The following is a 14,875-nucleotide window of genomic DNA, read 5'->3' on the forward strand; positions in this document are numbered from 1 at the left end:
ATTTTTAAAAGAAAATCTTCCACTTTAACATTAGAGTATTTTGTGTAGACCGTTAAAAAATAATACTTTTTAACACAAAATGTGGAAAAAGTCAAGGGGTGTGTTCTTTCTGAAGGCATTGTATATATTCAAGTATAAATTACCAAAGTTACCATATATTACCTGTTAATTATTAAAGATTCTGATAACTTCAGTAAATTACGGGTAGCTTTGCAACTCTATCTACACATCTTGGACACTTAATATAGCACTGCCATTGGCATGGTTCTTCACACTCTCTCCCTCACTCCCTCAGATCATCACCATGAGGAGGGATGAGACCCAGAGCACCAGTCATTAGACAGGAGGAGAAAGGACTTGACTTTATTGACCAGAGGCAATGGCACTGGATTATACTCATCAGAGAGAAAGCCTCACAAGCAATTAGGAGAAATGTGTAGCCATTTAACTGAGCATACAAAAGATAATTATCATACGTCTTCTTTACCATATAGACTCAGGTGTTTTACAGAATACAAACATACATATTATGTGCTGTTCAACACTGGAATACTCATTATTGTATCACTTTATAAAGACAATTCTGGTTGTGATAATTAAGACCTACTGAACTAATCCTAAAAACATAGGTTGAGTGTTATAATCACACAAGTCAGATGGAGCCTGCTAGTGATGAATTAATAGGTAGAAAGCCCATTGAAGATATTTTGTTAGTGTGAGCACAGAGTTTCAGTGATTGACTGCTTTGCAGATGCAGACGGCTGGTGACGAAGCGCTGACGTCTCACATGAGTCACCCCTACTCCACGTCCTCACTGACGGAGGGGGCCCCCCATGGCACTGGCTGCTCTGACATGAGTTTACCTCTCTGGCTCCCTGCCTCCCAGCCTCCCACTTAACACTGTACTGCCAGAGACACACAAACAGCTCACATCACTGGGTCATTCTCTGCATGTTGACTGTGTCTGCATATAAACTCTAGTGTGTGACACAGTCAACATGCTATAGCTTTTAAATACAGACCAGAGTGCCAGGACTTTCCCAGAGCTCCTACTGTGTGTATGTGCGTGTGTGTGCATGTTTTTCTGTGTCGCTCTCTCTTGCTAACAACAGCTGGTCACACACTTTCCCATCTGCTTCCACTATAATGGTGCTACAAACAGAAAAGTCATGTAGTGGGTGTGTTTATGAGTTGCCCAGCAACTACGCGTCTGTTATCACAAAAGGGTCTAGCTCAGGTCAGATTATGAGAAGGGAGCATTCTGGGGAGGGGGTTGATAGCCATGCCTTAAATTGTATGTAAGAGTATAATAAGAGTTGACATGGGTGGACCACAAATTAGGAGAGAAGCAGGGTGGCCCTGGAGTGAAAGAGTCCCAGAAATGAAGTCTGTTAAACACTTACTGTGTATGGAGAATAACAAGGTGGATGGAAACCAGCTATGAACACAGAGGAACGGCAGAGCATACATGTCCTCTCGTTACATGCTTTAGGTGTCTTGGCCTTAATCAGAGCACAGACAAATATCGCAATTACTTTTCAAGTGCTAAAGGGTGTAGCACTTCGGGGCTAGCTAGTATGTGTGGACCTCTCACTTTTCTTAACTTTTGTGCAAGAGTAGAAGTGTATTTTGCGATTAAGAAAACAGTTCAAAAGCAACCAGGGAGGAGGAAAATATAACACCCTCAAGTTTCAAATCATTATTTGTATCCCCCAGAGCCCAGACCTCCCCCAGCCTCAACCATAGTGGAGAATGTCTGGGGTCCTGACACATATTCATCTGTGCCTGGAGAGGACATCAGGTTCCTGTGGATGTGGCAGATTTGATCCTGGCGCCTCATGTGCTCCTCTTCTCTGCCATGCACCAGTAATCTCCTTCCCTTACTGGCTATGCGTTGGGGAGAGAATGGCACAGAGAGGCGAGGAGGAGCAGGTAGCTACACTTGATTAGAGGTGGAGTGCTACCTCACGTGTGCACCTCCGCGTGTTTCCTATGCATGTCACTCTCAATGATGCACCGCCACATGGCCGTGTAGACCCAACATGCTGGGGCGAGTGTAACAATGGACTAAAAAGGGCTTTCAATAACTGAAGCAGAAAAATAATATTCTCTTTATGCTTCAGTCCAAACAGCTTGTTTTGATACTGTGGACTGCCTATCTCTAATTGGCTATTAAACTGTGAAGATAAAGGGGAGGGTTTATTTAACAGTGGGTCAGCAGGAGAGCAGCAGACTGTCTATCTCCTTGATCTGGCACCCATCCAGACAATACTATACTTTCACAATGTAAAACAGCTTAATAGCAGAGCATGTTGACATTACGAGAAACAAGCAATTATTTTAATGGTACTGTGAAGGATTCATGTGACATACTTTCAAAATGACCCCAGCTCTTACTATCATAACATCGTGGCTGAAAAAGCATGGTCTAAACTAAAGAATCATCAATATATCATGTTGCCATTTTAACAGCAACAATTAATCTGTGTCGGTTGTCTGATGCAGGCACAAGTGAATACTTTTTGGTCAGTCAAGTACAAAACAGCTTAACTTAGTGAGAGTTCTAACTTAAACTCTTCTCACAGAAACTAAACTACCTTGAGAGATTCCACTCTGAGATTTAGAATCCCAGTAAATATCCTCTCACCACAGATTCCAAAAATAAAGAGCAGAAGTTGACCTGTTCCAAGGCAGTATCGTATTACAATGTGGGCTGTGTCGATGGGAGCGATAAGTGTGGGGTTTGCTGCTAGCAAGAAGTCTAAAAGATAAACATCCAGCGAGCACATGCAGAGGTCACACACAGCCTGACAGCAGATATTTGTTGTTGCAATGCATGCAGGTCAACCAAACAACTAGCCTTGACGAAAACAAAAGTAAAAGGGGCATAAAAACAAGGGACGCAACTTTCACTGGGGATGGGGAGACATGTCCCCCCACATTTTGAAATTGCATTTTTGTCCCCCCCAAGTTATAGCATTGGAATGTGATACAGAATGAGGCAACGGTGTGCAAATGCCTCCAAGAGGTCAGGTAGGCAGTTTGGAGTGTTTATCCGACTGAATATATACACATACAGATGAAGTTAGAAGTTAGAAGATTCTGATAGGCTAATTGACATCATTTGAGTCAATTGGAGGTGTACCTGTGGATGTATTTCAAGGCCTACCTTCAAACGCAGTGCCTCTTTGCTTGACATCATGGGACAATCAAAAGAAATCAGCCAAGACCTCAGAAAAATAATTGTAGACAGCCACAAGTCTGGTTCATCCTTGGGAGCCTGAAGGTACCACATTCATCTATACAAACAATAGTATGCAAGTATAAACACCATGGGACCACGCAGCCGTCATACTACTCAGGAAGGAGACGCGTTCTGTCTCCTAGAGATGAATGTGCTTTGGTGCAAAAGGTGCAAATCAATCCCAGAACAACAACAAAGGACCTTGTGAAGATGCTGGAAGAAACAGATGCAAAAGTATCCATATCCACAGTAAAACGAGTCCTATATCGACATAACCTGAAAGGCCGCTCAGCAAGGAAGAAGCCACTGCTCCAAAACCGCCATAAAGAAAAACAGACTACGGATTGCAACTGCACATGGGGACAAAGATCGTACTTTTTGGAGGAATGTCCTATGGCCTGATGAAACAAAAATAGAACTGTTTGGCCATAATGATCATCGTTAGGTTTGGAGGAAAAAGGGGGAGGCTTGCAAGCCGAAGAACACCATCCCAACCATGAAGAACAGGGGTGGCAGCATCATGTTGTGGGGGTGCTTTGCTGCAGGAGGGACTGGTGCACTTCACAAAATAGATGGCATCATGAGGCAGGAAAATTATGTGGATATATTGAAGCAACATCTCAAGACATCAGTCAGGAAGTTAAAGCGTGGTCGCAAATGGGTCTTCCAAATGGACAATGACCCCAAGCATACTTCCAAAGTTGTTGCAAAATGGCTTAAGGACAACAAAGTCAAGGTATTGGAGTGGCCATTACAAAGCCCTGACCTCAATCCTATAGAAGTGAAAAAGCACGTGCAAGCAAGGAGGCCTATAAACCTGACTCAGTTACACCAGCTCTGTCAGGAGGAATGGGCCAAAATTCACCCAATTTATTAATGGGAAGCTTGTGGAAGGCTACCCGAAACGTTTGACCCAAGTTAAACAATTTAAAGGCGACGCTACCAAATACTAATTGAGTGTATGTAAACTTCTGACCCACTGGGAATGTGATGAAAGAAATAACAGCTGAAATAAATCATTCTCTCTATTATTATTCTGACATTTCACATTCTTAAAATTAAAGTGGTAATCCTAACTGATTTAAGACAGGGAATTTTTACTAGGATTAAATGTCAGGAATTGTGAAAAACTGAGTTTAAATGTATTTGGCTAAGGTGTATGTTAACTTCCGACTTCAACTCTCTCTATATATATATATATATATTTATATATATGTGTGTGTGTGTGTATCCCCCCCACTTCTGAAACCAACGTTGCGCCCCTGATAAACTTAATGTATATTTTATTAATTCTAATAGTGTTCTATATTCCCCTCACTAAACCTGTTATATTTCAGTCTTGTTGCTGACCTGAAGACTATACAGATATAATATTGCTTGTGTGTGTGTGTGTGTGTGTTGTTGTTGTCTGTGCTAAACAGCATGCTCCTGCTGCATGACAGCTGGGTGTGGCCTCTTGTCTGCCTGCTGCTAGTATGCCAGGAAAACTACAAACACAGTCCTAAAATTCTATCTTCTCAGACATTTGACTGCACATACACACGAGTTCAAAAATCATGCTACAATAATTCTAGGCTGTCAATGAATGACGTCACCTCATACAAGGATATTTTCAGCAGAAAATGATCCACCCTACTCCCTGTCTTTAGTCATTGCCCCCATTGACCATGGTTTAGCTTGCTAAACCCTTCTGAACATGTTTAATTCTGTTTTCTAAAACTGGTTTATTATTTTAAGTCATCCATGGCGGCTCGGGAGGTGTCAGAACTTGATTTTGACCCTGGTAGTGTAGTTGTTGATGTCACGATGGGGAGTGAGTCACACTATCTTGGGTTCAGAGAGCCTCTCCTCGATCACACGTTCCCCTCTGTGGTCAGCCCTGTTTACGCATCTCTGGGATGATGCATCTCTGGGATGATGCGTCACGGCAGACAGCTCATTTAATCTAATGGGCCTTTCAGCCAGACACGCACATATACATGCACACGCGCGCACGCATGCAGGAACGTTTATAAGCAAACCATTTCCGTGAGAGATTTACTGTAGTCCACTATTCCAATACATATCCTCTTACCAGTGTTCCAAACGTAAAGCAGAAGTATGTTCTGGGCCATATCATTTTACAATGACACTGGGTTGAGCATAAGACAGACACACACGCACGCATTCACACAAATACATACATGCACGCACAAACACACACTCAGAGCATTGCTTCTCGACTGCACCAAGTTAGTATTACAGTGTAAGTACCAAAGGTGAATTAATGTTGTGAATTAATGTTTTACCAAATGTGACTATTACTGGCTGTACTTGTGGCTATGGATTTGAAAAACTACTACCATTCAAATCTTGGGACTATACCCAATTGGACAGCTGAGTCTATTGTTATTAATGCCAGAGAACAAGCTGTGGCCAGTTCTTTTCTCCTGTTGTTCTGGTCTTTCTCAAAGCTTGGGAAAGGATGGGAGTCACCAGGGCTGGATGTGTCGATTCATATCCCTGTTGCAAACAGACTTTCACACAAAGTGTGTGTGTGTGTGTGTGTGTGTGTGTGTGTGTGTGTGTGTGTGTGTGTGTGTGTGTGTGTGTGTGTGTGTGTGTGTGTGTGTGTGTGTGTGTGTGTGTGTGTGTCATATGACAATTGGAAATTCTACATTTTCATTGAGAATAGCAACACCCACAGATACCCTCACTCATTAGACAAGTCATTCATCACAACCCAACCCACAACTCTCACATGGTGGTGGTTTGTGGCTCACTTTGTCCGCATGCTCTCTTTTCTTCTAAGAATGTCACTGATACGAGGAATAAATACACAGTGAATAAGTGTCAAAATAACATGGCTATATACAGGGAGTACCAGTGCCGAGTCGATGTGCGGTGGCACGAGGTAATTGAGGTAGCTATGTGTATATATAGGTAGGGGTAATGTGACCTAGGCAACAGAATAGATAATAGACAGTAGCAGCAGTGTGTGTGTGTGTGTGTGTGTGTGTGTGTGTGTGTGTGTGTGTGTGTGTGTGTGTGTGTGTGTGTGTGTGTGTGTGTGTGTGTGTGTGTGTGTGTGTGTGTGTGTGTGTGTGTGTGTGTTGGGGTGTGAGTGTGTGCGCATAGAGTTAGTACAAGGAAGGGTCAATGCATGTAGTCCGGTAGCCATTTGATTAGCTATTTAGCAGTCTTATGGCTTGGGGGTAGAAGCTGTGCAGGTTCCTATTGGTTCCAGATTTGGTGCACTTGTACCGTTCGCCCCTCCATTTCCTGTTGTCCACGATCAGCTCCTTTTGTCTTGTTTACATTGAGAGAGGAGGTTGTTGTCCAGGCACCACACTGCCAGGTTTCTGAACTTCTCCCTTTAGGCTGCTTAATCGTTACTGTGATCAGTCCTGTCACAATCGTGTCGCCAGCAAACTTGGTGTTGGAGTCTTGCGAGGCCATGCAGTCATGGATGAACACTGAGTACAGGAGGAGACTAAACACACACCCCTGAGGGGCTCCCATGTTGATGGTCAGCATGGCGGATGTGTTGTTGCCTACCCTCACCATCTGGGGGCGGCCCGTCAGGAAGTCCTGGATCCAGTTGCAGAGGGAGGTGTTCAATCCCAGGGTCCTGACCTTGGTGATGAGCTTGGAGGGGACTATGATGTTAAATGCTAAACTGTAATCAATGAAAAGCATTCTTACATAGGCATTCCTTTTGTCCAGGTGGGTGAGGGCAGTGTGGATATGTTGGGGCAGTATGCAAATTGGAGTGGTATGCAAATTACCTGTGTTTTCTGGGTAAATAAAGAAACTGAACAAAATGTATAATTTTCTTATCTTCCAAACAAGACGATTCAGCAAATAGACACTATCAAACCATTATGCTTACTGTGGGTGGCACTTTAAACAACTAACTGACCAATCAATGCTATTTAACCATGCCTCAAGGTAGGTAAACATTCAACCTATAGATGAACACCACCAAACTTAAGACAAGCTTCAGCCCCACCCCAACTAACTGGTCAGTGCAGTTTTCATCCCCATGCTCCAGTGGCTCCCTGAGGTCAATGCAGGAGATATTCCTCATCTCTTGGGACAAACTAGTTTGCTTTGCTCCTTGCAGAATTCTGATAATGATAGCCATCTGTGAATCCTCAACCATGTATCCACTTTTCCTTTGCGGGTCTCATGTTTTGAACGTGGTAATCCCTTCTTCTGCATGAGTTAAAAAACGAACACCGAACAGATTCACTCTAAATGTCAACAACGGCTGTTCATTTTATGGAAATTAAGAAGTTTAATATACACCAATCCATACTCCAAGCATGAATGCTTTATACAATCCATCCTATGGTTTAATATTGTGGGGTGGTTTGGTGCTGTAGGGCAGGGGTCTTCAACCTTTTTTCCTCCAGGGACTCATACTTTATCAACAAACAAACAAACAAATATCTTGTCATGTCTTATCATCAGGTGAAGGATAATGGCAAGGAGAAGTAATCAACATTTTAAAATGAATAGATTTGGTAGATAGTATTTCATTATTTTGACATCCCTACATTACTATGTCAGATATTAGAAATAATATATTATCCTCTTTTCTACTGTAGGTATGTAATTTAAAATGTATGTATTCTGTTGTTGCTAGTGATATTCATAAAAACATCTTACAAAAATGATTCCCTTATTTTATATACAGTACCAGTCAAAAGTTTGGACACAGCTACTCATTCAAGGGTTATTCTTTATTTTTACTATTTTCTACATTGTAGAATAATAGTGAAGACATAAACTATGAAATAACACATATGGAATCATGTAGTAACCAAAAAAGTGTTAAACAAATCAAAATATATTTTATATTTTAGACTCTTTAAAGTAGCCACCCTTTGCCTTTGACAGCTTTACACACTCTTGGCATTCTCTCAACCAGCTTCATGAGAAATGCTTTTCCAACAGTCTTGAAGGAGTTCCCACATATGCGGAGCACTTGTAGGCTGTTTTTCCTTCACTCTGGAGGCCAGCTCATCTGATGGAGCACTTCATCACCGCCCTTCTCGGTCAAATAGCTTTTACACAGCCTGGAGGTGTATTGGGTCATTGTCCTGTTGAAAAACAAATAATAGCCCCACAACGCAAACCAGATGGGGTGGCGTATCGCTGCAGAACGCCTTGGTAGCCATGCTGGTTAAGTGCGCCTTGAATTCTAAATAAATCACAGACTGTGTCACCAGAAAAGCACCGCCTACACCATCACACCTCCTCCTCCATGCTTCACGGTGGGAACCACACATGCGGAGATCATCCGTTCACCTTCACCGCGTCTCACAAAGACATGGCGGTTAGAACCAAAAATCTAAAATTTGGACTCATCAGACCAAAAGACAGATTTCCAGATGTCCATTGCTTGTGTTTCTTGGCTCAAGCAAGTCTCTTCTTCTTATTGATGTCCTTTAATTAAGTAATGTTTTTTTTGCAGCAATTTGACCATGAAGGCCTGATTCACGCAGTCCCCTCTGAACAGATGATGTTGAGATGTGTCTGTTACTTGAACTCTGTGAAGCATTTATTTGGGCTGCAATTCCTGAGGCCGATAACTCTAATGAATGTATCCTTTGCAGCAGAAGTAACTCTGGGTCTTCCTTTCCTGTGGCGGTCCTCATGAGAGCCAGTTTCATCATAGCGCTTGATGGTTTTTGCGACTGCACTTGAATAAACTTTCCAAGTTCTTGAAATTTTCCTGATTGACTGACATTCATGTCTTAAAGTAATGGTGGACTGTTGTTTCTCTTTGCTTATTTGAGCTGTTCTTGCCATAATATGGACTTGGTATTTTACCAAATAGGGCTATTTTCTGTATACCAACCCTACCTTGTCACAACACAACTGATCGGCTCAAATGCATTAAAAAGGAAAGAAATTCCTCAAATTCACTTTTAAGGCACACCTGTTAATTGAAATGCATTCCAGGTGACTACCTCATGAAGCTGGGTGAGAGAATGCCAAACGTGTGCAAAGCTGTTAAGGCAAAAGGTGGCTACTTTGAAGAATCTCAAATATAAAATAGATTGATTTGTTTAACACTTTTCCTTAAGTTATTTCATAGTTTTTATGTCTTCACTATTATTCTACAATGTAGAAAATAGTAAAAATACAGAAAAACCCTTGCATGAGTAGGTGTGTCCAAACTTTTGACTGGTACTGTATATATACAATACATGGCCAAAAGTATATAGAAACCTGTTTATCGAACATCTCATTCCAAAATCATGGCCATTAATATGGAGTTGGTCCCCCCTTTGCTGCTATAACAGCCTCCACTCTTCTGGGAAGGCTTTCCACTAGATGTTGGAACATTGCTGCTGGGACTCCATTCAACCACAAGAGCATTAGTGAGGTTGAGCACTGATGTTGGGCGATTAGGCCTGGCTCGCAGTCGGCGTTCCAATTCATCCCAAAAGTGTTCGATGTGGTTGAGGTCAGGGCTCTGTGCTGGTCAGTCAAGTTCTTCCACACCGATCTTGACAAAACATTTCTGTATGGACCTCGCTTTGTGCACAGGGGAATTGTCATGCTGAAACAGGAAAGGGCCTTCCCCAAACTGTTGCCACAAAGTTGGTGGCACATAATTGTCAAGAATGTCATTGTATGCTATAGCGTTAAGATTTCACTTCACTGGAACTAAGTGGCCTAGCCCGAACTACGAAAAAACAGCCTCAGACCATTATTCTTCCTCCACCAAACTTTACAGTTGGCACTATGCATTGGGGCAGGGAGCTTTCTCCTGGCATCCGACAAACCCAGATTTGTCCGTCGGGCTGCCAGATTTATCACACCCAGATTGAAAGCATTTCCACTGCTCCAATGGAGGCGAGCTTTACCCCACTCCAGCCGACGCCTTGCATGATCTTACACTTGTGCGCGGCTGCCCGGCCATGGAAACATATTTCATGAAGCTCCCAATGAACAGTTATTGTGCTGACGTTGCTTGCAGAGGTAGTTTGGAACTCAGTAGTGAGTGTTGCAACAGAGGACATGTAGTGTATATTATTTTGCCAGACCCCCTGAAGTACCTCTGCGGACCCCTAGGTTGCCGCAGACCCCCGGTTGAATACCCCTGCTCTAGGGAACACTAGTCAGAACCCATTGAACAAGGTTATAAAAATCAGTGGGAAGGAAGGTCATTGGAGAAAGCCAGGCAGCCCTCAGTGACATCTATAAAAAACGAGTGAGGAAGAAGGGGGAACAAATAGCCTTGGACATTACGCACACACTCCATGACCAGTATAGCCCCCTACCCTCCGGTTGCAGAAGTATATCTCTGGCATACAAGTTTAAGAGGGCAGCTTCTAGTTTTGTGCCAACATTCACCAAACTCCTGAACTTTTTAAGTTCTTATTCTTATTCAGTATCTACACTGAGATTACAAAATATTAAGAACACCTTCCTAATAATGAGTTGCACCTCCCCATCCCCTCTACCCTTTTCCCTCAAAACAGCCTCAATGTATCGGCGAATGGACCCTACAAGGTGTCGAAAGCATTCCACCCGGATGCTGGACCATGTTGACCAATGTTTCCCACAGTTGTGTCAGGTTGGCTGGATGTCCTTCGGGTGGTGGACCATTCTTGATACACACAGGAAACTGTTGAGCGTGAAAAACCCAGCAGCTTTGCAGTTCTTGACACAAACCGATGCACCTGGCACCTACTACCATAACTCATTCAAAGACACTTGACTCTTTAGGTCTTGACCATTCACCCTCTGAATGGCACACATACACAATCCGTCTCAATCGTCTCAAGGCTTAAAAATTATTCTTTACACTGTCTCCTCCCCTTCATCTACACTGATTGAAGTGGATTTAACAAGTGACATCACCTGGATTCACCTGGTCAGTCTATGTCATGGAAAGATGTCCATAATGTTTTCTACATTCAATGTATATAGTCCGTGGTTGCATAGATTGCTTGTTTTTGTCTTCTATGCTTGTCAGGAAATAAAAGTTATTTGAATTGAAATGGATAGAATTCATCACCCTTTGGCTAATATACAGCGCCTTAAATCAGACTTTGGTTTGACTAGACCAAGCCCTCTGAGGTGTGTTAATTATTAGAATGTTTGAGTTATTAGAATTATTAGAATATGTCCCAATATCCTAGAAAATAAACACCGCTCTCTCTAACATGCATCATTAACATTGCTTTCATCTCTGCCAAGAAAACAAATATCTGCCAAAAATGATACTAGAGTCACCCCATCCCTGCTGGGACATAAGGTTCTGTTGAATAGGACTTTCTCAAACAACTTCCGCTCGCAATCCTGACACAGTGTAGCCCTTTTTCTAGTACAAAAGTTATATTAAAGTTAGGAATTCATAGTGTTTTGTACAGATGTCAAATAACATACAGTAGGTGTCAAGTAGTCGGGCAGGACCCAAAATTAATTGTATAAATTTTCCTAATATTTGCAAAGACTACATTTATCCTGCATAACCCTTGCACATCACAACAGCTGTCAGTGCACATGTTTTATGTTGTTGACTTTGGGTCTATGAGAAGCTGAGGGGGTGTTGCCCCCCCCAGGACTTTCCGACTGTGTTCGTCTTGGCCCTGAACACAGATCCACAGATGTTGCTCTCCATGGGTTTATGATTAGGATGTGGTGAATGACAGAGTCCAGTCTGTATCTCCCTGGAAATACTTGGATGCTTTTGGCGTATGTTACTTGTGTCAGAGATGGCTATGATGATGGAGTCACTTCTTTATTGCCTTGTTCCATGGCTCATTCCTGGCAACACAAACGTCAGTGTGCTTTACACTTGATTTATCCCATAAACCTTTCACCAGCCTGTCTGAGATATCGAACCAGGTAAATTGTTGCTCATGGAGACCGTTCCAGGGGTTTCATTGGCCATATCCTAACATACTGTAACATCATCAGTCAAATAATCCTAACAGACCAAGTATTTTAGGATCAGATGCAGCAGCACACCCACAACACGCCACGGTGCATCCCTACCAGCGAATCAGCGTGTCAGCAAAATGTTCAGACAAATAGCTGTGAGGTGCTCTCAGCAGAGACAGTGCCGCTGTCTGCAACAGGCGACCGACAGTTTCAATCAATGTATCCATTAGAGGACGGGGAGAGGGTAATGACATTATTTTGCATGCTATTTTAAAAAAGTAGTCGTTTTTCCAACTTACAATATTAGTGTTATTACTGTCTTTGAATCACATCATGGTATAAAAAGCACTGTACAACGGCACCTTGTTTAATTTATGTCACTCCTTTTGTAATATTTTACTTTAGGAAGTCTTTCTGAGACACCACTAGCTGTCTTTCATTGTTGGACATCACAGCAGGGAGAAGTTACTTAAACAGCTTTGTCACCACCCTTTTAGGAGCTGGCACGGTGCCCAGGAGGACTACCTCAGGGGAAGGGCTAAATTTGACTCCACAGTACACAGCCTTAACCAGATGCAGCAAAACAATCATTAACTGAGCTCCTGCCTGCCTGCTTGCCTGGCCTCTCTAGCTCTCTCTGTCTACACGCAGACCAGGTGACTCACCTCAGGAACAGACCAGGGGACTCACCTCAGGAACAGACAGAGGTAGAGATTTTCCTCAGAGGATCACCTTCCTTTCACCCCTCTCTCTGCTAAAACAGAATTGAACAACTACTTTCTAGAGCTCCACAAACTCAATACTTACAAGACCTCACACATAGAATAGGACCACACATAGAGGCCAAGACGTGCACTGCATGCTCATTACACTGCATCAGGCTCTGGCAAGAAATAAAAGACCACACAGACACATGCCACAGTCGGAGGACACCCTTGCCCCTGGATCCTCTGAAACAGCTATATTTTGGGATGTAAACTATAAAATGCAAATAGAGTGCAACGGATAACTCTTTGCATATAGGACAGCTGTATTATCTTCATGCTGTTTTGTCCAAAAATATTGTCACATCTTGATTAGCTCCATTGGGTTTAATGTAAATATCCAGAGGAAGATCCTAAACAACATGATTTGGTAATCTGTGTGGGAGATTAAACATGTTGTGTGACATGACACTCTATTCATGAGCTTTATCCTGTTTTGTTTACCTGTTAGAAACACACAGTTATGTGCCTGTGCATGAACAACATTATGGTATACTTTTGAAAAAGGTAGCATGACATACGGCAAATATCTGAATTTACGGCTGGTGAACTGCTTTAAAAAAGATATATATATATTTTGCAAATCAAGTGGTAATTTGGATCACGTTACAGTGGCATGTTGAAGTAAACAATGCATGTGAAGTATCATTGTGTCAGAACCACAGGTGTCAATGCGTTATATTCTATGCATGCAATGGCTCATTAATGGGGCATGTGTTGTAAATCCAAGCCATTGGCTGTCATTTGAGTGGTGTCCTACCATAGGATGGGAGGGAGGGTAGAGGCCTCTAGCCATGTGTGAATGGTGTTTGGAGGGGGCCATCTGCTCCGGGTTGTGGTTCATTAGTCAGGCTACTTGGGACAGCCAGGCTCCCCTCTGATCAACAGGTACAATAGGACTCAGTTCCTTAGTGTGATGATATATGTCACATTACTTTTTTAAATGAGGGGTGATAGATGACCAAATCTATTTTGGGGTTTTTACACCCTCACCCCCATAACACAACCTCCTTATAGATCGGAGGAGGGGCAGGACTCAAGTTTAATTTAACCAATATCTTCATTTCTTTTAGTATTGTGATTGTGTCTTTGCCCTACAGTGGTGCTGTGGATCATGAATGTGTTTTTCCCCCAGCGGTGTTTACCTTCCCAGAAGTCCATAGGTGTACTGTGAATCTGCCAGCAGTAATGCGATCTCGTCCTGCTGCATGGCTATGGCACACTCCTCCAGGGCCTGTGTGTCAAACAGCACTGTATTATCCACAGCTCTCTCACTGTTAATACTTTATTTACACACATTAGATAATAATTATGAAAATCTATTAATGAAGAGTGATTCATTTACCTCAAATGTCTAGTGTTACGATGGCATACATTGAAACCTTATAGCCACAAAGAATACCAATACATAACTTACAATGCTGTTGTGTTGTGGCTATACTGGAACCTATACTGTAGATATCACATGTACATTCTCTGAAGGAGCAGGCCAACCCTGTGTTATGTTTAGCAGGTGCAGGTGTGTGTGACAGGGTGGAGGACAGGTGTGCTGGAACCTGTCCTGTCGTCAGTCAGAATGTCTGTAGGGCCCACCTGGTTTACATCTCCCTCTCCGATGACGAACACCAGTTTAGGGTCCTTCTCCACCACAGTCCTGTCCTCCAGCACTCCCTGCATTTTGACTGTGACCTCCTGACCCCAGGATGGGTGCTCAGCTTGCTGGGGGCCAGGCACCAGCACCTTCTTCCTCAACAGCCGATCATCTAGGGAAAGGAGTGAGCGAGGGAGGGACAGACAGAGGGGGAGAGAAAGAGGGAGGAAGGAGGTTGGGGGTTATTCTGTGTGTTGTTGATCAACAGACACTTGGAGACAAAACAACTATTAGGAAAGAGCATAATGTTGTGTAATACCGTTTCAGAAGCCGTTACATGCCGGTGTTTAACTAAATAGAATAGAATTTGACTAAATAGAATTAAAT

The 14,875-nt window shown here is 42.8% G+C and overlaps 1 protein-coding gene across 4 annotated transcripts in view; it reads right to left on the bottom strand.

The window, feature by feature from the left end:
* The window catches only part of LOC139540484 (peptidyl-prolyl cis-trans isomerase FKBP8-like), a 56,303-nt gene that overhangs the window by 36,843 nt on the left and 4,585 nt on the right, over positions 1-14,875 (bottom strand). For all 4 annotated transcript variants that reach the window (XM_071344350.1, XM_071344347.1, XM_071344348.1 and 1 more), the window contains 2 exons: positions 14,491-14,660; positions 14,043-14,131 (listed from right to left, as the gene is read on the bottom strand). In XM_071344350.1, coding sequence (XP_071200451.1) covers positions 14,043-14,131; positions 14,491-14,660 — 259 coding nt within the window. The remainder of the gene's footprint in view (positions 1-14,042; positions 14,132-14,490; positions 14,661-14,875) is intronic.

The sequence above is a fragment of the Salvelinus alpinus genome, chromosome 15 (genome assembly GCF_045679555.1).
Source record: "Salvelinus alpinus chromosome 15, SLU_Salpinus.1, whole genome shotgun sequence".
NCBI lineage: Eukaryota > Metazoa > Chordata > Actinopteri > Salmoniformes > Salmonidae > Salvelinus > Salvelinus alpinus.